The sequence below is a fragment of the Lactuca saligna genome, chromosome 7, assembly GCF_052625555.1.
Source record: "Lactuca saligna cultivar CGN05327 chromosome 7, ASM5262555v1, whole genome shotgun sequence".
Lineage (NCBI taxonomy): Eukaryota > Viridiplantae > Streptophyta > Magnoliopsida > Asterales > Asteraceae > Lactuca > Lactuca saligna.
Genome location: NC_136423.1, coordinates 66,287,392 through 66,309,898, shown reverse-complemented (window position 1 = coordinate 66,309,898; position 22,507 = coordinate 66,287,392). Strand labels below are relative to the sequence as shown.

Sequence of the window (22,507 nt, the reverse complement as noted above, 5' to 3'; positions counted from 1 at the left end):
CTTCGGAATAAGCTGTTTTAGTCCGGATGTATATTCCAGACGGTCTTTGATAAGCCAACCAACAACTTATTTTGAAATAGACTCCATTCCGCAAAAATAGTTATTTTGAAAAAAAAAAAAACTATACAAATTATTTTTTTCAATAGTTCACCAAAGTGGATAGGTTACTCCATTTGCCTTGTATTAAGCTCATAAGCATGATTAATTAACTGAAATAGAATATTAAAATCGAATTTTGATTACCGAGAAAGAAAAGTGATTTAGGCGGTTGGCGAGGGGATGTGTGCGAGGTGCGGAATATGCAGATTCCTGTAAAAGGAAAAGGATAATTGATGTGCACGGTGGTTTATCGGGTCGTTAAACCCTCTTATATTGTAAAACCCTAATTCACACATCATATGTTAATGTATTCTAAGGTACATTCATCGAACGGAACTGCTGTCGAAATTGAGCTTCCGGCCACTGCCGCTGTAGAAACAGAGCAGACGGTGGAAGCGCAAGCGGCGCCAAAGAAGGAGGCGGAGCCAGTAGCTGATCATTCAACATGTACGGGTTTTGCTCCGGCTACGACGATACATGAGAAGGTACATTCACCAATGGCTTCTAAGATACATTCAGGGAACGGAACCGCAGCCGGATCCCCTGAAACCGAGATTCCCGCCACCGCCGTGGAAGTGGCCCCGGAGAAGGAGGTGAAACCAACAGCTGATCGCCCAGCTCCGGCTGCGGAAACGACAGTTCCTAAGAAGGAAGATTGCCTGTTTCGTGTTATAGTGCCCGCGCTTAAAGCTAAGAGTATAACTGGACGGAATGGAAATCTCATCAAGAAGATGTGCGAAGAGACTAAAGCTCACATTATTGTATTGGAAGGACCTGTTTGGCATCCTGATCGCATTGTAAGTTGTTCCTTTTGAGATTTCTGCTTCTTTTTGTTTTGGATAAAGTATTTTCGATTCAGGTCATTGTGGTTTTTTCATACTTTTTCTCCGTACCTTGTTCATATGGTAATTTAGTAACATGTTTATTGACCATGGATTTAGCCTTAATGGTATCCGTCATACATGAACAAAATCAACGACAAACATGAACGGAGATCATGTAATAACCCAATCTTAGATTTCCATTGCTTCAAATTAAGTGATGTTCCATGTTCATAATAACTTGCATTCGACCAAAATTGACTGATTGTGCACCCATACATGTCAACCCATGAGCACAATCACAAGCTGAAAAGGTCACATAAACACGTTTCTAGATGACTTGAGTTTAACAGTTTTTGAAAGTAGAGGACTAGGTACTTAGAAAAATAGCAACCAAGCTGACATCGTCCTTTTTTATCTTCATTCTTTTAAAAAAGATACCATATAGCCTTGTTCATATTGTTGATGTATCAGCATTTCTGTAAAATCGCATGCAAGAATTGTATCATGGCAATTTATGCTTTTTGGTGTTAGTTTGTTGAGGACATCGAATTTTGCCTAAATTCTATTATGGTTCAGTGAAGTTTGACCTCTAGTCTTTTTTCTTTTGTATGGTTTTGGTAAGTGCATTAGGCTTATTACTTGTTTTGGAGTATAGTTTAACTATGGTTTCTTATCAATACTTGAAAGTAGTTACCAATTGATGTTTATTACTTTATTCCATTACTTCATTTTCTGCCAATTAGTTTCCCCTTTAATCAATGCAAGATATGTTTATTATTTTACCAATTCATGCAACGTACTTCTTAACCATTTAATGTGACAAATTTACTATTGTTGTAATGTTTTTAGGTAGAAATATCTGGCAAGGAAGAAATAGAGGCACCCTTGTCGCCTGCAATGGATGCTGTGATAAGAGTATTCAAATGTGTTAATGGATTTCCAGAAAATGAGAGTGATGGTGTAGCATCCATTCCATTTTCCTCAATTCGACTACTGTTAACATCAATGCAAGCCACGAGTCTGATTGGGAATCAAGGATCCTCAGTCAATACAATACAACAGAACATAGGTTGTTCTGTTCGTATCCTACCTAGTGGTATAAATTCTTTTCTAAATCGAATGATTATTCATAAATTCAGGAAATAGCAACATACTTTGCATTAATTGTGTATTATAGCTGATAAATTTAAAACATTGCACTTTGTGAATTCTACCTAGTTAGAGCAATGTCATCCGAGTATAAAGAATTTTTCACTGCTATATATAATTTGCTAGATTTTTCAAAGTAGAATGCTTTAAGCAGAGTGCAATCCCTTAATAAGATTTTTTTTAAGTAATGAAAGTAGGATGCTATAATAAAACAAATAAATGGAAGTTCATTAACGGTTTTTGCATTTAGCTCCATAATAAACAAATTAATGAAAGTACATTGCTATTTAGCTCCATATCAGATTCGATATATATGCTTCAACTTTTTAGAGACATTTTGATATCTATGATTTTTTGTGGTTGCTTCTCAACTCACTCACCCTTTGTCGTCAAGAATCTGTTTTCTTTTTATTTTTGTATTGGTTTCAACTTTCAAATACTTATTATTTCCACATTACTTTTTTTCTGCCAGATGAAATATCAACATTATCCACCAACTCAGCTGATAGAGTTGTCGATTTAAAGGGAGAAGGTCTCAAGGTTCTGCAAGCTTTAGAAGCTGTTCTCAAACACCTGCACATGCTTTTGGTTGATCATAGCATCTCTCCTCTCTTTATAGCTACCGTATGTTATTCTCATTTCATCATTTTATTTGAGGGCTGAATGCAAGAAATAGCAACCTACTTTCATTCATTTGTTTATTATTAACACTTCACCAAAATTTTCACAATAAGACATTGTACTATGAAAAATATACCCAATTATAGCATCACGCTTTCAATCTTTTTCTTTCTCATTCAAACATTATTGTTAGAACTTAGAAATATCTACCTGATTACAGCAGCGGAAGTTGCTTTGTATTTGGATGACACTCTTATAATTGGGCAAATTTTTTAACTACAATATTATAATAAGAAGTTTAGAAGAAATCAAAGTAGAATGGTACTATAAAAAAAATCAATGAAAGTACATTTTCTTTCATTTGACACTCTACTGTAACACCATATCATAAGGTTATGTGACTAATATTTTGCTGCCTTATACAGCACAATGCCACATCCACATTAGAAAAACATCAAGTGCTGACTCAGGTGAGTTGTCCTAATCCTAACTTTCAAAAATGTAGGAAGGTAGTTTTGTGTATTTCACTTTCTTGGAAGTATGAAAAGAACAGGGTTAAATGCAGGAAATAGCAACATATGCTTTCAAAATTTTGTTCTTTTTCTTTGAAAACCTTTTTCTTATTAGAACATTAGACTTTGAATTTGGATAAGATTGCTTTATCTGGGCAGATTTTTCAAAGTTCAAATGCTGTGATATGAAGAAAAATGAAAATAGGATGCTATATCAAACAAACCAATGAAAGTATATTGGTATTTCTTGTATTTAACCCAAATGAAAGTTGAGGAATATACTCCAGTAATTACTCAAGCATTTGCAGTATACGTTGTTAAGATTCTTATTAGAAGTTTGTAATTTTGATCGTGTTGGAGCAGGTCACTCAAAGGATAGCGATATCAATACGTAAAGTGGTAGATATCATTGGCATTGGAGGGATGAATATTGCAAATATTGGTCTTAGGAGTGGTGCAATTCTTACAGTTCAGGAGAGAAAAGGTTTACACAAGGAAATTGCAGTTGTAATAAAAGGGACCCACTCACAAGTTAAGACTGCTGGACAACTTTTACATATTCAGGCAAGAGACTCTTTTCTTTCCCTCTTTTTTACAACTTGGGGGTGTTGATGGACATCACATGATGGGGATAAGACTTGGTTTGGTGGCTGTTTCTTTTTGATTTTATTATGGAGTTAATGTGGACTGATATATAAGGTTGTTTCTTTTAGTTTATTATTTAATTATGTGATGCATGTGTAAGTTTAAGTTTAAAAGGATACATTTTTTGTTTGTTTACCAGATCAAGACTGTAAAGGACCGAGATAGACCAGCAGTCCTCAACAAGCGGAATTTTCACCCGCAAGTCGGAATCACAAGCGCTACTAAAACACCCGTGAAAGTGGAACCACAGAAAGAAGTACCACCAGAGTTGCCTCAAGTACAACCTGCAACTCACCAATTGCTGCCACCAGGTAACAGTCATTTATTCGGATATTTTTGTGGTTTCCATCACAATATATAATGGGACCTAAGAACTGAAACTACTAGTTGGCATTGGTAATTTTGCAAATGGCTTGATTTGTTTATGTTGTTTGTGTGTAGGTAAGGAATCAAAACAAAATATGGTTCGATGGAATGTAAACATAGTTAAAACATTTCTTGATGCCTGTATTCACGAGATCACCATCAATGGCTGGGAAAATGGTGGTTTAAAAGCAGTGTCATGGAAGAAAGTTGGGGAGATGCTTAAAGATAGACATAACTTTTCTGTTGATTATATACAAATGATTAATTATTTTTATGGTCTCAAGAGGAAGTACACAGCATGGGTATCACTAAAAAACAAAACCCCCAACATTTATGATCCGTCCACTAACACGTTTAATTTGACGGACAAAGAATGGGAGACTGAAATCAAGGTAAATTTAATATACATTTTCTAAAGTATTTTTTTGTTACTAATGTGTTAAAGTTAAACTATTTCACACAGAAAAACAAATGCATAGAAACATTGAGAAAGGCTCCCTTACGGTTTCCGGATCTTTGTGCACAACTTTTTGACAGTGCTACCTTTTTTCAAACCGGCCCATCAGGTTTGTGTCCATTTTTCGTCACAATATAGAATGGGACCTAATTCATGGAGTAAATTTAATTTTGTAGTAAGACAATAGAATTATAACATTTTATTGGCAAAATAGATTATATTCCAATCATTGCTATTGGTTTTACATGTTTATGTGATTTTGTTTTAATTATTTCTTGCACAGTATATATATATATATATATATATAAGATTTTGATTTGTAAACGAAAATTGTATTGTTTTTCATGTGTGATCTTTCAGGTGAACCTCAAGCAGCGGTGCCTCTCATTCCACCATCATCCGGATCCGAAACATCACCGCTGTTAGCCGCTACTGAAATACCACAGGAAGAAGGGATGGCGTGTAACTCTTTGGTTAAAGTACCACCAGAGTTGCCTCAAGTACAACCTGCAAGTGAACTCAAGGCAGTAGAGGTACCACCAGAATTGCCTCACGTACAACTTGCAACTGCACTTGAGTCAATAGAGACTAAAGCCGTGGGGCCCGTGGTGCCTGTTTGTACTGGTGATTCGAATGTGGTTGAGGAGGTAATGGAGATGGAACCCCAAGTCACTGCCACCCAATCAGGTAACCGTTTGTGTCCCTCCTTTATTTGACCATTTCTCGTCTCCATAAGTGATTATGGTTATCATCTTCATTGCTCATCACAGTATAAAATGGGACTTATTGATTGAAATTCAAGAAGTTTCTATCTCCATTGGCAACAACCTAGTTATTGTGAAAATGCAATTTCTGTATGCTACATTCGCGGAGTAAAATTAATTTTGCAGTAATAGAGTGTAAGTTTAACATTTGCTATGGGATTGACCCAAGTAAGTTGACTAAACGTATTTGATATGAAGAAAAAGATTAATGCAAAATAGACTATCAATTTCGTCCCAAGTGAACTTTTAATCACTGATAATGGTAAACTTTGCATTATTGAAGAAGTTTTCTTCAGTTTTTGTACCTTTTGTTCCATGATGGTAAACTTTCCATAAATACCAAAATTGACATACATTTGTTTTAGGATTTAGTAGGTGTTCTCTGTCTTGTAAAGGGTTTGATTTTTGTTTATGGGTTGTATTTATGGTCAAACCACAAGCACAAGATGGCATTATTAATCTTGTAAATGGTACCATAAGATTTGTTTATGCTCATGTTCATCTGTTTGAGTGTAGGTGTGGAAAGTATCGAGGAACCAAAACGAATTAGGGTTAGTTGGGAAAACATAAATGTAGTTAAAACATTTCTTGATTCATGTATTCATGAGATCACCATCAATGGCCAAGAAAATGGTAGTTTAAAAGCAATGTCATGGAAGAAAGTTGGGGAGATGCTTAAAGATAGACATAACTTTCCTGTTGATAGTAAACAAATGAAAAACTATTTTGATGGCCTCAAGACCAAGTACAGAGCTTGGGTATCACTAAAAAACAAAAACAAATATGATCCTTCCACCAACACGTTTCATTTGACAGACAAGGAATGGGAGATTGAAATCAAGGTAAGTTCCTTATTGATTTGCTAAAGTATCTTTTTTGTTGTTGTTGTTTTGGTTTAAAATTTGTTAATTTATTTCATACAGAAAAATAAATGCATAGAAGCATTGAGGAATGCACCCCTACCATTTCCAGATCTTTGTGCACAACTTTTTGGATCCACGGGCATTAGAAGCTGGGGACTGGGTTTTGCCAAACATAAACCAGAGACCAACATCCAAAAGGACACCATGTCTTTAGCATCGCCATCCTCATCCATTATTATTAAAAACAAACAAAAAGATTCACAGTTTTCTTCATCTGGGCTTCCGTGTTTTGGGGCTTCTTCAACTTCACCTTCGATTTGGAATACGACTACTGAGGTTAGTTGGCCTTTTTCTACAAGCTGCTTTGGATCATCATCACCAACTACAATGAATACTGCTACTAAGACTCTGTCACTCCCTGCATTTGGTGTAACACCTTCATCTAGTACTAGTACTACAACTGCTACTCCTGCATTTGGTGTAACATCTTCTTCATCTATTACTACAAATGCTACTGGATCTGTTACTCAATTCGCAAACCCTACTACTACTGGAACATCAAGTTCCTTTTTGGTATCTAAAACTGTAGCTGCTGCTACCCCACAATCTACAGCTGCTTCATCTTTGTGTGGTACTTATTTGCTTCTCCAAATCTGATTATTTTGATTTCATCATGAGTGATCGATTTGTTCCTGTTTGTGTGTAGGTATGCAAAGTATCAAGGAATCAAATCAAAATAAGCGTCACTGCAACAATGCTAGAAGCTCATCAGGTAACATTCTACTTTGAATTCTTTCTATAACATCGTTTTACTTTCAAAATTTTCTCATTAAGGCATTGTACTTTGTAAATCTATTCAGATGTAGCATTATACCTTTATCAGTTTATTTATTTTATCAGTGAAATTTGCTTTCTTTCTGCATGACATTGCTACAATTTGGTAAGCATACTAGCATAGTAATAACCAACACAGACACAGTTGAACTACATCTTTGGAAAACAATAATAAAAAAAAAGTCTGTCAAAGATATTTGCTATGATTTTATGAACAAATCAAATCTGCAGAATATATGTTTTCAATGTCAATTTATGTTAATTTTTGTTTTCCTAGATCAGGATATAGAAGCTGAATTTTAGGATAAAAAGCTGTATGCTTGCTGCATCTTAGAGAGCTTGTATATTTTTTAGTATATATTATGAGATAACAGTTAGGAAACAAAAAGATATGAAATTACATTACTCTGTATCAATGTGTTCATAATTTCTGGCATGGTCTATAAGTGGCATCATTGATCATAAATCACAATGAAAATTTAAAAGATAATATCAACATATTGGCATGCTTTACCATTATGGCTCTTTTGCCAATCCAGAGAATAAGTTACACCATCAGATGCATGGCTTAATTTTCTGAGAGTAGAAAAAGATTACCTGAAATGTAAAAATTCAACTCTATGAAAGACACTAAACATAGCAACGTACAGGACTTTTATTTATTTGTTTATTATAGCACATTTTCCTTTCATTTCTTTTTATGACAGCATTGTACTTCCAGTTTTTTCTCTTATTAAGCCATTGTACTTTCATAAAGCTAGTTATAGCTTTGCACTTTCAGTTATTTTCTTATTACCACATTATACTTTGGAAATTTTACCCAATTCTTAGAGCAGTGAAAGTTTGTGTTGTCTTTAGATGACATTGGCATTGCTATAAATATAATTCAGTAAAGATTTTTCACAGAAGGTACATGCATGCTGTAATTAATATGAAGAAATGAAAAATAAACAAATTGATGAAACCACCTTGCGTTTAACCCTTTTGATGTGTACAAGAAATTTGTATTGTTTTTTATTAGTCCTGCCTTTACCCGGTAAAGAACTGATAGTTAAAGTACCACCAGAATTGCCTAAAGTACAACCTGCAAGTGTAGTGGCAATAGAGACTAAAAGGAGGATGTCGGTTTTTGAAGAAGAAATATTGAGTGTCTTGAAGATGATAGCCCATAACATCAACAACAAACCAGAACCTCCTCCAAAACCAACATTTGAAGATTGTGAAAAGAAGTTGAATGAGCTTGGGTGGCCCAAAGATGATCCGTTGCACCTAGTTGCACTCACCATTTTTTGTGACGAAAAAGAGAACTATAGGGAAATTATGGATGAAATTAAACCCGGAGAGGTGTGCTAATTGGGTTCGAATTATTGGACGTAGTAAAAACTTCCTTTAGTCATTAAGTCTACGGTATAGTTTGTTGATGGGAATGTATAAATGTGAATATCAGTTGGTATATATAGCCATTTTGTTAAAACTTCAAAACAATACCACTTTTATTAAATGGATCCACCATTTTGGTTGGTATTTTAGTGATTTGGATGATGTGATTTAAAACTGTTTCACTAAAACAACTAAGACGTATCTTATGGATATGAATTACCTATAGTAACTCCCAAGTATTTTTTATATATAACCGTTTGTATATACACAACCTTGAAGATATTGATTTACGAAATATGCTGTTTAATTTGACCTTACAAATAAGTCTTTAAAAGTTCAAACACAAACAATATTTAAACAAAATAAAATTATTTATTTATATTCAAACAAAAACATTACATATTAAAATAGTTGACTTTCTTATAAAAAGAAATAAAAGCAAAAAGATGCTTCTTTTCGTTTTCAAACCTCGTCCGGGGACTCGATGAGAAAATTTTATCAGTACGGTTTTGTTCAAACATACAAACTCACTACTTTACATCCATGCATCAGCAGATTACCCAAAACAGATGAACGTCAATGGTGCCCTCATCGACAACAATTATGCAGATTGGTCTCAAGAGATGATGAATTTTCTTTTTGCCAAAACAAGGTAGGCTTCATTGATGGTTTGATTCAAAAGAAACCTGGTAAAGATTCTCATATGGATGCGATGTGATGCTATGGTAAAGGGATGGCTCACAATGGCGATGGAAAATGACATCATGGTTAGTGTGAAGTACGCCAATACGACTTCATAGATAGGGTTCGATCTACTTGAAAGGTTTGGAAAAGAAAGTATCATGAGTTGAAACATGCACTTACTACCACTCATCAGAATGAATCTTCCGTATCACCATATTACACTAGGTTTCGAGGCATCTGGGACGAGATGCAGGGGCATCGTCGATGCCCCGATGCACTTGTAGCGGCTGCACCTGTGACATTGGAAAGAACCTAAGCCAACTCAAAAAAAAAAAAAAAAAAAAAAAACTTTATGAGCTTCTCATGGGACTTGATAATGATTTATCTATCATCAGAACCCAGATATTGGCAAAAATCTGATCCCTGCCCTTGGGAATGCCTATCACCTCGTTCCAGAAGAAGAACGACAGAGAGCAATATCCGCCAATAAGAAACCCACGACGGAGGCAATGATTTTCAAGACCAACATATATGGACGACGTGAGGAAAATCTCAACCAAAGTCATGATAAGCCAGGACCAAAAGATACCAAACCTAGGACCAAAAGATACCAAACCTAGTGATGTCACTGAACATTGCATTTTTTGTGGAAAAGACGGGCACTCTCGAGAAGGTTGCTTCAAAATGATATGATATCTCGAGTGGTGGCCAGGAAACCGAAAGCGACATGAGTCGAAACCCAAAGCAACATGCATTAGAACGGGTCCTAGTCCTATTCTAGGTTTGACGATTAGCCAATATGACACCTTCTTCAAGCATTTTGAAGAAAACGGGAGGTACGATCAAATATGACACCAAACCATAGGCTTACATGAAAGGTAAAGGGGACTGTGATGATGATTGGGTAGTTGACTCGGGCTCCACCAAACACATCACCATGATGTCAATATCCCTGAAAACAAAACGAAAAATCATTTTGAAAAATATGTTCTTATTCCCAATAGGGATGCCATACCCATTGAAGGAAGAGGTGAATACACATTATCAGGTGAAACCAAATTAAAAGGGGCTCTACACATACCAAAATTCAATTGTAATGTTTTATCTGTCAGTAGAATAAGTAAGGACCTCCATGTTGGATCTATATGCTCAAGAATCATTATTGAGTGATATTGCTAATAACATATGATCCTATAAGGTCACATCTTAATCAAGTTGGTACTTATTGAATATTTATTAAGCATTTGATCATTAATAAATAAATTCAACTCTTGTATTTAGTTAAAGAAAAATTATTTTTTTTATGAAAATAATAATAAAAAAGGAACCAACTAGTTATTATATCATATGGTATGATAAATAAGTCATGTACAAAGTTTTGGACACTTTGGCTAACCATGACTTAACTTACTACTTAATGTTTTATGGTTGAAGAAACTTTGAGACAATTTTTGTCTTTTATCACCTCATGGCCAAAAATATAGAGGCATGAAAGGTCGCTTTTCAACCTCCCTCCTTGTCACAACTAGAAATTTTATGTCTTGTAAACACTATACTCAAGTGAATGTGGAAATCAAAAACTCAAAAGCATGTATGATGCTTACTCAATGGAAAACTAAACCCCAAATTCACTACATCAAGCAATTGGAAAACCCTAGAAGTTCTTGTTAAGTCCATTTTGGACTAGAACTTCCTTATTGGATCCAAATGGACCAACAAGCTTCCAATTGGACTATCATGGGTTTAGAACCCTAATTTGGCTCTAATTGGACCCACATTCATTTATTTCAATATTATGGGCCATATTGGGCCTAGAATGAAATAAATTGAAAGTTTTGATCCATGATTAACCCAATCTAGCTTATTAAAACATAAAAATCACAATTTTATTTTATAGGCCAATAAATACCTAAGACTAACTCTAATATTGGGCTTAGGAGCAAAAAGCCCAAATTTTCCTTTTTCCTTCCATGTTTTCGGCCCAAAACAAGCCCAAGAGAAAGGTTTGACTTTCTCATGCCACCTCACTATTAACTAAAGGACTTCCATGCAAGAAACTCATATCTCCATGCAAACCTCACCTCAAACATCATTTCTTCTCCTCTCTCTCTCACTCTCGGCCGAACACAACACACACACACTCACAAAATCCATCCCATTCTCTCTAGATCACTCAAGACCACTCCTTCCTCCCCACTCCAAAAATCTCGAAAATTAAGAGCTTTCAAGAGGATCTTGCAAGTTAGACATCATCTAAGGTGAGGTTTTGCTTGGATCTATGACTTGTATTCCTTGTTTTATCAAAATCCCTTCCTAATCCATGCAAAAATCGTGATCTTGCACTCTAGAAAACTCCATAAACTCGAAAACTTCATCAAGGAGTGCAAAGGCCAAAAATCACTTCATTTCTTCCATTCTTTCTTCAAAAACCGAATCAACACCCAAGGTGAGTTTCATACCCCCTTATTTTCGGTTTTTATAAGTTTTTGTGGGGGAGAATACAAGCAAAGGTGTAGATCCATCATTATGTGTATGTTGTGGTTGATTTCTATGCTTATATGTATGTTTTGTATGATTTTGATGCTAGATCTAGTGATGAAATACTAAAAACCGAGATATATATTTTATTCTAGCATAAAATATACTATTACATGCAAAGTATACTAAGAAAAATAGCCAAATGGCTTGACAACACTTATTTTGGGCTAAAAACTCATTTTTTTGACATAAAATGTTAAAAATACAAAGTTGAAGGGTCTAAAATGAAATATTTCGAAATCTGATGGGTGAGATGAGTCAAAACAGTTTACATAATGCATTTTCTGAAAATGTACTATTTGGAGGGTTAAAAACATAAATTCCAAGCTTATTGGGCTAAATATGACATTTTCGGCCCAATGAGGCCCAATATGCGAAATTTTCTAATTTGGAGGACCAAAACTGCATTTTTCTGTAAAACAGTGGACTATAAGTGTTCCATGTACTTTTCAAAGGTTTAAAATGCTTTTCAAATTTAAAAAGGACCAAAGTTGCAAATTTTTTCCAAATTGGGCCAAAAATGTAAAAATTGCGAAAAAAGAGGGGTTATAACCGAGAAAACTGCAATTTCAAGGACTTAAGCTGTTTTCTATGAAAAATATGCTGGAAAATACTTATTTCAATAATTTTTGGTGTTAAAATGTCAAGAAAATTGATTTAAGGACCAAACCGGAAAGTTTTTAAATAAAGGGGTGAAAAGGGTAAATTTTACAATTAAGGAGGGACTGAAAACAGAAAATTCTCAAGGCTAGTTCAATACATGCAATTTGACCAAATGATGGTACCACGCCTATCGACGAAATACAATACATTACAATACCAAAAGTCGTTGTCAAACGAATTGGTTCGGTCTCGAACCAATAACAATCCGAAACTACTAACACGACGACACTATGACATTACGACATTACGATTCATAACTAATAACGATTGGGAAGTCACTATACATGCGAGTGTGCACAGACGTCTACGCACCATCTTTGGGCCCCAAAAGTGTAAAATCTTGTTTGTTGAGCCTAGCTAGCCCAATGACCTGATCTTAAGGCCCGAAGACCTCTCTCTCTTACGAAGTGTTGGGTTTTACCGATCCGACATAACGTAAAAGGACTTTCAATGGCAAACATGCTGCTGGTCCCCAAGGGTCCTTTAGTGCTGCTAGTAAAGTCTGTAACTCACGATTGCGGGTTGGGCTTCGGGCCCTTCGCAATTGCAATGGTCTTGAACGACGCGGGGAAATACCGAGGGTTTCACACCTTCTTTTCTTCCCTCCGGTCGTGGGACTACACAAGTCCGGGAGGATTGAGTGGTGTGAAGAATTACGAGTGACGCCTAAGGGATCGCTTGTAAGGTTGTCGATTGGACGTTTTCATTAACGCACGTCACAACACTTCACCACCCACTGTATTCTCAATGCCTCCGGAGCTCAACGGTTTCCTCTAACGCAACGAAACAATGGTACACAAACTAAGTAAAGCAAAGTGATAGGAAAACGTCGGGTTTTCCTAGGGTTTTCAACAAGTACAATTACGAATTACCGGTCGAATTTCACAACTCTTACGCTTACATCTATAGAATTCAAACAAGCATACTCATGGATCATCACATATTTTTACACTATTCTATTTTTAGAAAATATCGGATTTTCTGGTGGTTTTCAAAACGATACAAACATTGGATTTCAAACATTACTTATGAACTCACCAACATTTCATATGTTGACGTTTTTCAAAATACTTGTATTCTCAGGTAACAGATAAGGTGAATGGTGATTTGTACTCTATGACGTTTTGCTGTGGTTTAAGTAGTATCAAACAGTTATTTTTTTTGAGAATGTAATGTTTTGAACAATGTAATGAATGTAACGTTACTAGTTGTATCATTCCAAATGTTGGTGATGTATAATGTTATGTTTCATGTATATGCATTGTGATGGTATTCAATGAGTCACGATAGCCCTCGGACGTTTCCGCCGTCTGGTTCGGGGGTGTGACACTCCTCTTGTTCCCCATGCTTGCTTTAGTAGCCAATAATTTATGTTTGAATAATGGGTAGACTTTACTTTGCATATAGGGGTATTTAAATAAGTGTCTTGCATAGGTTTTTGGTTAATTTTTTGGTCTCTTCCTCCATAATAAGATGCAGTCGTAGCTTCTCTTCTTCACTTCACCTCTCTCTCTCTCTCTCTCTCATAGCTAGTTTGGTGATTAAAGCTTCCTTAAGTTATCTCCTTTAGTGCTTATTTGAGTTAAGTTCTTAAATGCTTAAGATACTCAAGAATACAAGAAGGAACTAGCAATCCAAAGTGCCTTATTCTTGATGGTGGATACTTGTAGAGAAAATCATATTTTTTGATCTTTCTATCTTCATCAACACCCTAAAACCAAGTGGGTTCAAACGCTCCAAAGGTTGTCATTGTAAAACACCATATGGTTGCTTTTAATATCATTATAACCTCTATAAATGGATCTTTGGTGGTTTTGTTTTGAAATAATCTCGAAATAATCTTGTTATTTTTAAAGTTTTCGTTGCGGTTTTTATGAAAAACACTCTTTTATTTTGTATCACAGCCCATCGGTGGTATCAAAACCATCTTTTATATGTTAGAATGATTTTTTATGTTTGGTAATCTTTGGATTTTGGGGAAACAAACATGAATTTCTTTTGGTTAAGAAATGCTCATATTTGTCTTCTTTGGCAACTTGTAGTTTAAAATTGTTTATTTTTATATATAACTATTTTTCATGCATTTTGGTTACATAAAAGTTGTCTTAAAAAAACAAAGAGTTGTTTGTTATTATATTTGATATCTTGTTGCATATAAACAAGCCATTTGGACATTTTTGTTGTGTTTGGTTGATATTTATTTATTCATAAGATGTAATAGATAAATATATATCATTTGTTTATTTATTTGTAATAAATTAGTTACACTTGTTGTATTGTTATTTAAATGTAACAAGATCAAGAAATGATAATTTTGAAGATGACTTAACCACTTGAGACTATAATCTCAACTTTGACCTTCTACTCTTGATTTTGGGCTTAATTATAGTCTTAATGATTTAAGTGTTACAATCTTTACAACATGAAGATTTGAAGTTCTTTTTACAAGCAAGAGTTATGTTGACAAGTGGGAGCTTGAAAACCTTTTGAAGTGTCCTTTAAGTCCTTTAGGGAAGACTTAATAATTCATGTGATCGTTCGTAAAAATTATTACTAGATATGGCTTGGTTTATATACATTTTAATGTATGCATGTGATGGTTATTTTATGATTGTTGTATGCTATGTTTGATGTATGAAAATGGTTTTACAAGCTAAATAACATTGTAACATAAAATAATATCACTTGGATTTTGAGCAAAAAATATTTAAAAGGTAACATAATATGTTTATAAATGGCTATTTATAAAAAAAGGTTTTATCGGTTACCGGTTAAAAATCAATTTTTTGTTGAAAATAGTTTTATTGTAAAACTTATAAATAGCTAACTTTAAAATATATAAAATTATTTAAAAGGTGTTTAAACATTATATAAACTCCATTTATTTATAATAAATAAGAGATTTTATTAAAAAGACTAAAATGGTTTTTAGCATTATAACGACAAGTAATAATACTAGTGATTATTTTTTACGTCAAAACGTAATATATGATATTGATTTTTTAAACTTAACGCAACATGTTAATATTATGTTTTATGCATGCCAAATGATATTTAAAACATAAGTATCTGTAACACCCATAATATTCAAGTTAATTTAAAACTTTTTAAAACATTTAAAACCGTCACGTCAAGTTATTACAGTTTGTTCTCAAAATATTTTAAACATTAGAGTTGTTGGATCAAAATATGGTTTATACTTTACTTTTCTGGGCAACTATATTTTTCTGTAATATTTATGAATTTATGGTCTAGTTTACGGCTGAGTTTACGGCCGTAAACACCTTACGACCGTAAACTCATTTACGGCCCATGTGTGTCCGGCCCATATTCAAGTATAAATAGAGGTGTTAGGGTGAGGAGTAAGGATTGATGAACTAAAAGAAGTTTACGGCCAGAGAGAATAAGGAGCGTATGTGTGTGAATCTTTTGTATCTGGAACTTTAATTCTAATCAATTCATACAGAGATTCTTATTATTCTTCTTCTCCCTCTCTTCTATTTTATCTGACATCATCCGTTTGATTGGGATTCCGCACCATCAAACGGATCTGATTGATACACGGGTAGATTAGGGATTTACAATTGGTATCAGAGCCAAGTTGTATCAGTCAAAAGGATTTACTGTTTCATCCAAAAATCGAATATTTTGTGTTTACGGTCCAAGCTTACGGCCGTAAACACCGAGTTCTTGGGCCGCAAACTCTATTTTGGAGCATTATTTGATCTTATTTTCGAAATATTCTTTCGTTTTTGGATAGATCTCGCAAAAATAAGGGGGATTTGTTCTTCGTGTTTTTCATAAAAAATGGTTTTTGATCGAGTTTTTGAGCTTCAAAGTCGAAAAATCAGTGTTTTTGATCGGAGTTCTCGGCCGGAGAGCGATTCAATAAAAAAAGGAAATCGGCTTTGAAGGCTGCAACGATCGAACCTGGATCCATTCTACAATCAATCACGCGCCTTGCCAACTCCTCCATCAGATCACTTGTTGATTTCATTCCATATTTTAAACTTAAACACTATTGTCGCTTCCTATTTCCGAAAAATTGACACTTTTAACCCAAAAACTCAATTTCTTTTATTTTTAAATTCCTTTTTCATTCAAAATAAAAAAATATATATATAATAAAATAATAATAATAATAATAATAATAAATTGTTTTTATTTTTTTCTTTTATTTTTGACTTATTAGTTCAAATTTTGACTTTGACTTCCAAGTTTGACCTTTGACTTTAAACTTTGACTTTTTCGCTTAACTTTTAAAATTTCAAATTTAACTTTTTGGTTTGACTTTTAATTTTGAGTTTTGAGTTTAATTTTTTAGATTTGACTTTTAAGGTTGACTTTAAAAAAAAACATTTTAAATTTGACGTTTAATTTTTATTTTAGCTTCTAGTTTTTTTATTATTGATTTTAAGGTCTACGAGGGAGTTGAAAACATGAAAGAAAGTCGTCAGGATATGTTAAGACAAAATTTCAACTTTTTCGATTATGTCCCTGGAGAAACGCTCGAAACTCAGTTGCAGCGGTTTTACTACACTCACTACTGAGATGAATATAGCCGGGATCTTCTTGGCTAAGTCCGAGATAAACAAAAAGCTATTGAATTCACTTCCAAAATCATGGGATATGAATGTAGCTGTCATCAAGAAGACAAAAGATCTCAATCGTCTTAGTATTGTTGAAGTAATTAAAGAGCTTGACGCTTTAAAGAGTTCTGTAAACCTTCCGGTCAATGAAGTGTCATGTTCTCATTCATGTGAAGTTTCATGTTCTCAATCATGTGAAGATACAATTAAATTTCTTCGGGAACAAACTAATTTATTAAAAAGAGAAGTTGAGGACCTGAGATATGAAGGATATCAACTCAGGAAAGGACAGAAACCCCTGAAGGCTAAGTTGGAAGCAAAAACCAAGGACTTTAGGAAACTTCAGGAAGACTACAGTAACAAATGTGAAAACTATGATTATGTAGTCAAACAAAATGCTGAGCTAGTGGCTGAAGTTGAATCTTTGAAAGGAAAGTTTGAAACCGCCAAACTTGATGTTAGAAAATATGATTTCTCAAGTGAGGTGGTTGCAAATATGATAGACCAAAGCATGCAGTTTAAAAGGAATCAAAACAAGGGTCTAGGATATGATAGTGTACCTCCTCCTTTCAATCATAACTACACATCCATCCCCATGACAAAGAAAGAAATTGACAAGGAGGCACATCTTCAATATGGAAAACGAGCTGGATTTGTGTCAGGAGGAGTTATTAATTTTGAAGATACTAATGTTGCTACTTCATGTGCAGGTAAAGTAGCAGAGGATGAGAACAAGGAGAGTTCTTCTGAACAAACAAACGACCCCTTGAACTCTAAATTTGTTGCTTCTAATCAACCCGTCGTTGGTAAATACAGGCCACCATTTCAAGCTAAACAGAGTGCCTGTTGCAACTGTGCGTGTGGGAAAAACAAGAAACGAGGCAAGGATATGCCACCAGGGGCAGGAAGAGACAACTCCCCAGTGAAGAAAAGGACATGTTTTCACTGTGGAACACCTGGACACATTGCCAGAAATTGTTCTAATCGCGCGTATGTTCCCTACTACGCACAAGGATGGAAAAACGCGCCAAGTGGGAGATACTTTAAAAGAAATCCTTCCAGTTCACGTTCAGACAATGTTGACTGGAACGCGCAGAAGGCTAAGACTCAATCCCACAAGGCCAAGAATCTAAATCCCAAGGGCAAGAAGGGAATGCCAGCCAAGAAGCCCAGCTCAAGAGGTGCTCCTGTGAAGCCAAGACCGGCTAGGTCAAAGTCTTCTCGGCAGCCGACTTCAAGTTCAAAAGCAAGTATTGAGCCACCCGTAGGATCAAAAAAGAAATGGGTTAAACCCAACTACAAATGGGTTCCGAAGGATCAATCTCCCAAATCAACTAACGATTCTAATATTTCTATGTATTCTGTTTGTGATAAACAGGACATGTCATGGGAGAGAGTAACGTGCAAGGATGACAAAGATCGAACCAGTTTCAAAATGGACTGGGTTCCAAAGACCAATTAATCCCGCTCTGTGTCGGAGCAGCTATAGAGGCATATCATCAGACTTTGGTTTGTTGGTAGTGGCTGCTCCTGGCATATGATTAGGGACATCTCTCAACTGTACAACATTCAGACCTTTGTTGAGAGTATGTGTCCTTTTGCGGGAAAGGAAGAAAGGAAGAGATCACTCATGGGATTAGTGCTTAATGACATGAAGAATTTTCGGATCTGTTCTGAGATTATGCGTGCTGTTCTCAGACCTTCTGAATGCAGATTCAATCGATGAATTACGGTTTGCATTTTCTTCTCTATACTCCGGAGTTTTTCTTAAGCTGATTCACTTTAAAGACTAATTTTTGTTTTAGCATAGTTTAAATTTGCGCATTTACTTTCGTTTCTCTCCTATGCACAAATTTAGGGGGAGGAATAAAAACAAAACAAAAAATTAGAAAATTTTTTAAAAAAAATCCAAAAACATTAGAAAATCAGAAAATAAAAAATGTGGTGTTAATGGAATGTGCTTGCGGGAGATGTTTTGGGAAATGAAATCAGCAAGTGATAACGGGCAATCTGAATCGGCGTAACGTACCTAAGTTGAATCGTCTACGCTCTGTGCTCGATGTGCTGGTAGACCCGAAAGATTTTACATGGACTTGACTAAGGAAAGTTGAACCTAATGAATTTAAGGGCTTGACAAACTTTGACCTAGTTAGATCCGTTTAACCTGATGTCACGACGCTCGTATAGGTTGAGCAGGGAGATATACATGGGAATCTACCGGTCACGTTAAATAACCCGTATTTAGAACTGTGGATTCACTTTTCCTCGATGTGCGGATTCTGTCCTTAATTCTGGTTGGATGGGGCAACTGGTAAATTCTGATAAATTAGGTCTGTAGAATATCATTTTCTTTCTTTTCGTCTGTTAGTCATATGTTGCACCCTCTGCGTGATTGGAAGAGATCCGACCTGGATTGCAACATATGCAACTCTATTTCTCTGCATGTTATATCTATGAAATTCCTCCTATCTGTTAGCCATATGCTGTCTCCTTTGCATGACCTCAAATCCGACCTGGTACACAGCATATGCAACTTTCTACTTCTCAACCCCTCTAAAGTGATAAGTTATTAAATTATGAATCTATCCTCTCTCTGAATGATTGTCTGCTCACCCGGTGTAAGGAGTACTCTGGAAGTTCTTGAAGGCTGGAGCATGTCAGGAAGCGGGAAACACGTTCTGATACACTTAAAATTGAACATTTACAGATTGTCTGTAGATCTTGCTGCTCAATTTAGGTGGACAACAATATCCCTGGTCGTCGTCAGATGAATGGTCCTTAAGACATAGTATTTAAGGAATTAGGATCAGCTATAATATCTAGGAACTTAAGTTCACCTTGTCTTGTAACAAATAGTATGTCCTAAATATGTCACAAATTTTTCGTGTTTAAGTGGACCACAATACCGACGATCGACCAGACAAATATGTGAATATGGAAGGTACCGACAAGTGGATAAAGATTGTCTAAAAATCTTTGATCCCAAATCACTCTTAAAGTTTGATATCATTTTATTTTTGTTAAATTTGTCATAGTTTCTTCTAATTTAAATATTAGGGGAGAATTAAAAATTAAAAAAAAAATCATCATCAGAAAAATTTTAAAAATCCAAAAATAGTGTTATTTCTGTTTTATTTCTTGTTAAAAAAAAAAAAAAAAAAAAATTCCATAAGTATTTATTTCTATTTTAATTTGTGTGCAAAGTTTTCTTTTAGTTTTGTTTTTGTCTTGAAAAGTGACTTCAGGTATAGATAAGACTCATGGAGTTTGTGTTGAAGATTTCTAAGCCAATGCTTCATCCGTGAGCATCGAAGAATTCACATTCGAAGGAGCAAGAAATGAAGATTATTCTTTCGACATTCAATCCTTCAACCCCAGAAGCAAGGTGAAGCTGAAATTGAAGATTATGGGACGGATTGCATTGAAGTCTCCTCAATCAGTCTGCTGCTATCTATGAACCTGCTGAAGTGATCCAGAAGATTTGTTCTCTCTGATGTTTTCTCTGAAGATTCTCAAGCTGAAAGCACTATCTTTCAAGAATCAGTACGTCAAGCCTCCTCACCTAACGTGCGTTCAATGCCAAACTCTGAAGAAATGCCCAACCGCTCAAGATGAAGTCATTCATTGAAGATTCATCAAGTTCATCCTGAAGTCGTGAAGAATTTGAAGATTAATGCTGAAGCCAAGCTCTCATTGAAGATTCAAGAAGAGCCAGCTACCTTTTAGGGGGAGCTTGTTGGGTCATTAAGAAAAGAAAGCTATAAACCAAGGGGGAGATTGTTGGGTCAAAATATGGTTTATACTATACTTTTCTGGGCAATTATATTTTTCTGTAATATTTATAAATTTATGGTCTAGTTTACGGCCGTAAACTCATTTACGGCCCATGTGTGTCCGGCCCATATTCAAGTATAAATAGAGGTGTTAGGGTGAGGAGTAAGGATTGATGAACTAAAAGGAGTTTACGGCCAGAGAGAATAAGGAGCGTATGTGTGTGTGAATCTTTTGTATCTGGAACTTTAATTATAATCAATTCATACAGAGATTCTTATTATTCTTCTTCTCCTTCTCTTCTATTTTATCTGACATCATCCATTTGATTGGGATTCCGCACCATCAAACGGATCTGATTGATACACGGGAAGATTAGGGATTTACAAGAGTATCCCCATAATCAAATCATGAAAATATAAGGAGGTGCACGATCACGCCTTCTCCTTCCCGCGATCATTAGAAGTACCTGAAACAATAATCGATAAATGTAAGCTCGAAGGCTTAGTGAGTTGCCCCCAAAATACCAACGCCATACAATCATAACCATATCATATAACCAAACACAACATGCATAATGAGCCTTCAGGCTGACTGGACCGCGTCACAGGCCTTCAGTCTATCTGGACCGCTCTCCGAGCCTTCGGCACGTTTGGACCGCCTCGCAAGGCCTACAGCCTATCCGGACCGTTCGTTGGACCTTCGGCCTGACTGAACCCCCTTGCAACAGGGCCTTCAGTCTATCCGAACCGCCCTGGGTATATTGGCCTTCAGCACAAAGCAAGACCGCCTCAACCCAACCCCCAATCAAACAAACATGTGCACATAAATATCATACGCTAGCATATATCACAGTCAAATCGGTCTAACAGATCACTAATCATAGTAACATCCTACAATCAAGATACAGACCTAACTGGTCACTAACATAGCATCATCCTATATACCAGGATACTGACCTAACCAGGTCACTAAGCATATCACCATCCTAACTACCAGGATGTAAATCAATAAGCATATCATGCAATAACCTGGATACAAATCCAAAAAGGGTCGGCATTGGTGCCTTAGACCCTGTGATATAGTGAGGAGAACTCACATCACAAGTAGCTCAGGATGATACTGTCAACTCTTCCAAATACAGCTCCAAACTCCGACACCTATAAATTTCTGAATTACCAAAATGCCCTCAGAAGTTAAATTGGTCAACCCTTGGGAAAAGTCAAAGTCAACAGTCCATGTTGACCCAAAACGTCGAGTACAGTATACCGACTCGTCGAGTTCCTCCAGAACTCATGTGACAACCTGATAACTTTCCAGTCAACAAAAGTCAAATCCGTTATATAAAATTTTGAAATTTAATTATTCTGTTAAGTTCATAAGGGTTAGAGAATCATTTAAATTATATATATAAAGATTATATAAATTTTGGAACAAAAAAAACTCGAAAAAAATCAAGTTTTCCCTCGAAAAATCAGCAAACTCGTCCAACCACGCATTTACGGTCGTAAACCCGTTTACAACCGAGAACCCATTTACGGCCGCAAACCCAACCGATATAAAGGTTTTTCCCAGAGAGATTTTTCATTTCTCACCTTCTTCACCCGAAAACTCTCTCAAGTTATGTCACACCCCCGAACCAGACGGCGGAAACGTTTGGGGGCTTGCGCGCGACTTCATCTTGTAATATCATCACAATTGTATATAATTGAAATTAGACAACACCATCATCATACATATCAAATACA

General features: G+C 35.5%; 1 protein-coding gene across 4 annotated transcripts; it reads left to right on the top strand.

Moving 5' to 3' along the window:
- Nucleotides 1-238: 238 nt before the first annotated feature.
- Nucleotides 239-8,667, top strand: LOC145005125 (uncharacterized). Of its 4 annotated transcripts, none has more exons than XM_078964178.1 (13): nucleotides 239-896; nucleotides 1,773-2,019; nucleotides 2,545-2,696; nucleotides 3,119-3,163; nucleotides 3,569-3,769; nucleotides 3,990-4,161; nucleotides 4,292-4,608; nucleotides 4,680-4,782; nucleotides 5,034-5,360; nucleotides 5,954-6,279; nucleotides 6,361-6,931; nucleotides 7,007-7,072; nucleotides 8,201-8,667. In XM_078964178.1, the coding sequence occupies exons 1-13, from the start codon at nucleotides 399-401 to the stop codon at nucleotides 8,485-8,487; spliced, it is 3,312 nt and encodes a 1,103-aa protein (XP_078820304.1). In that variant the 5' UTR covers nucleotides 239-398; the 3' UTR covers nucleotides 8,488-8,667. The 4 variants fall into 4 exon arrangements, with proteins under 4 accessions (XP_078820304.1, XP_078820303.1, XP_078820302.1 ...); XM_078964177.1 differs by having other exon boundaries at nucleotides 8,177-8,667; XM_078964176.1 differs by having other exon boundaries at nucleotides 8,156-8,667.
- The last annotated feature ends 13,840 nt before the right edge of the window (nucleotides 8,668-22,507 follow it).

Bases quoted from the DNA above. Each gene is read 5' to 3' on its own strand.
- LOC145005125 (XM_078964176.1), top strand. From the start codon at position 399: ATGTTAATGTATTCTAAGGTACATTCATCGAACGGAACTGCTGTCGAA. The intron at 3,164-3,568 runs GTGAGTTGTCCT...GTGTTGGAGCAG, and splicing joins AACATCAAGTGCTGACTCAG to GTCACTCAAAGGATAGCGAT. The intron at 6,280-6,360 runs GTAAGTTCCTTA...TATTTCATACAG, and splicing joins AATGGGAGATTGAAATCAAG to AAAAATAAATGCATAGAAGC.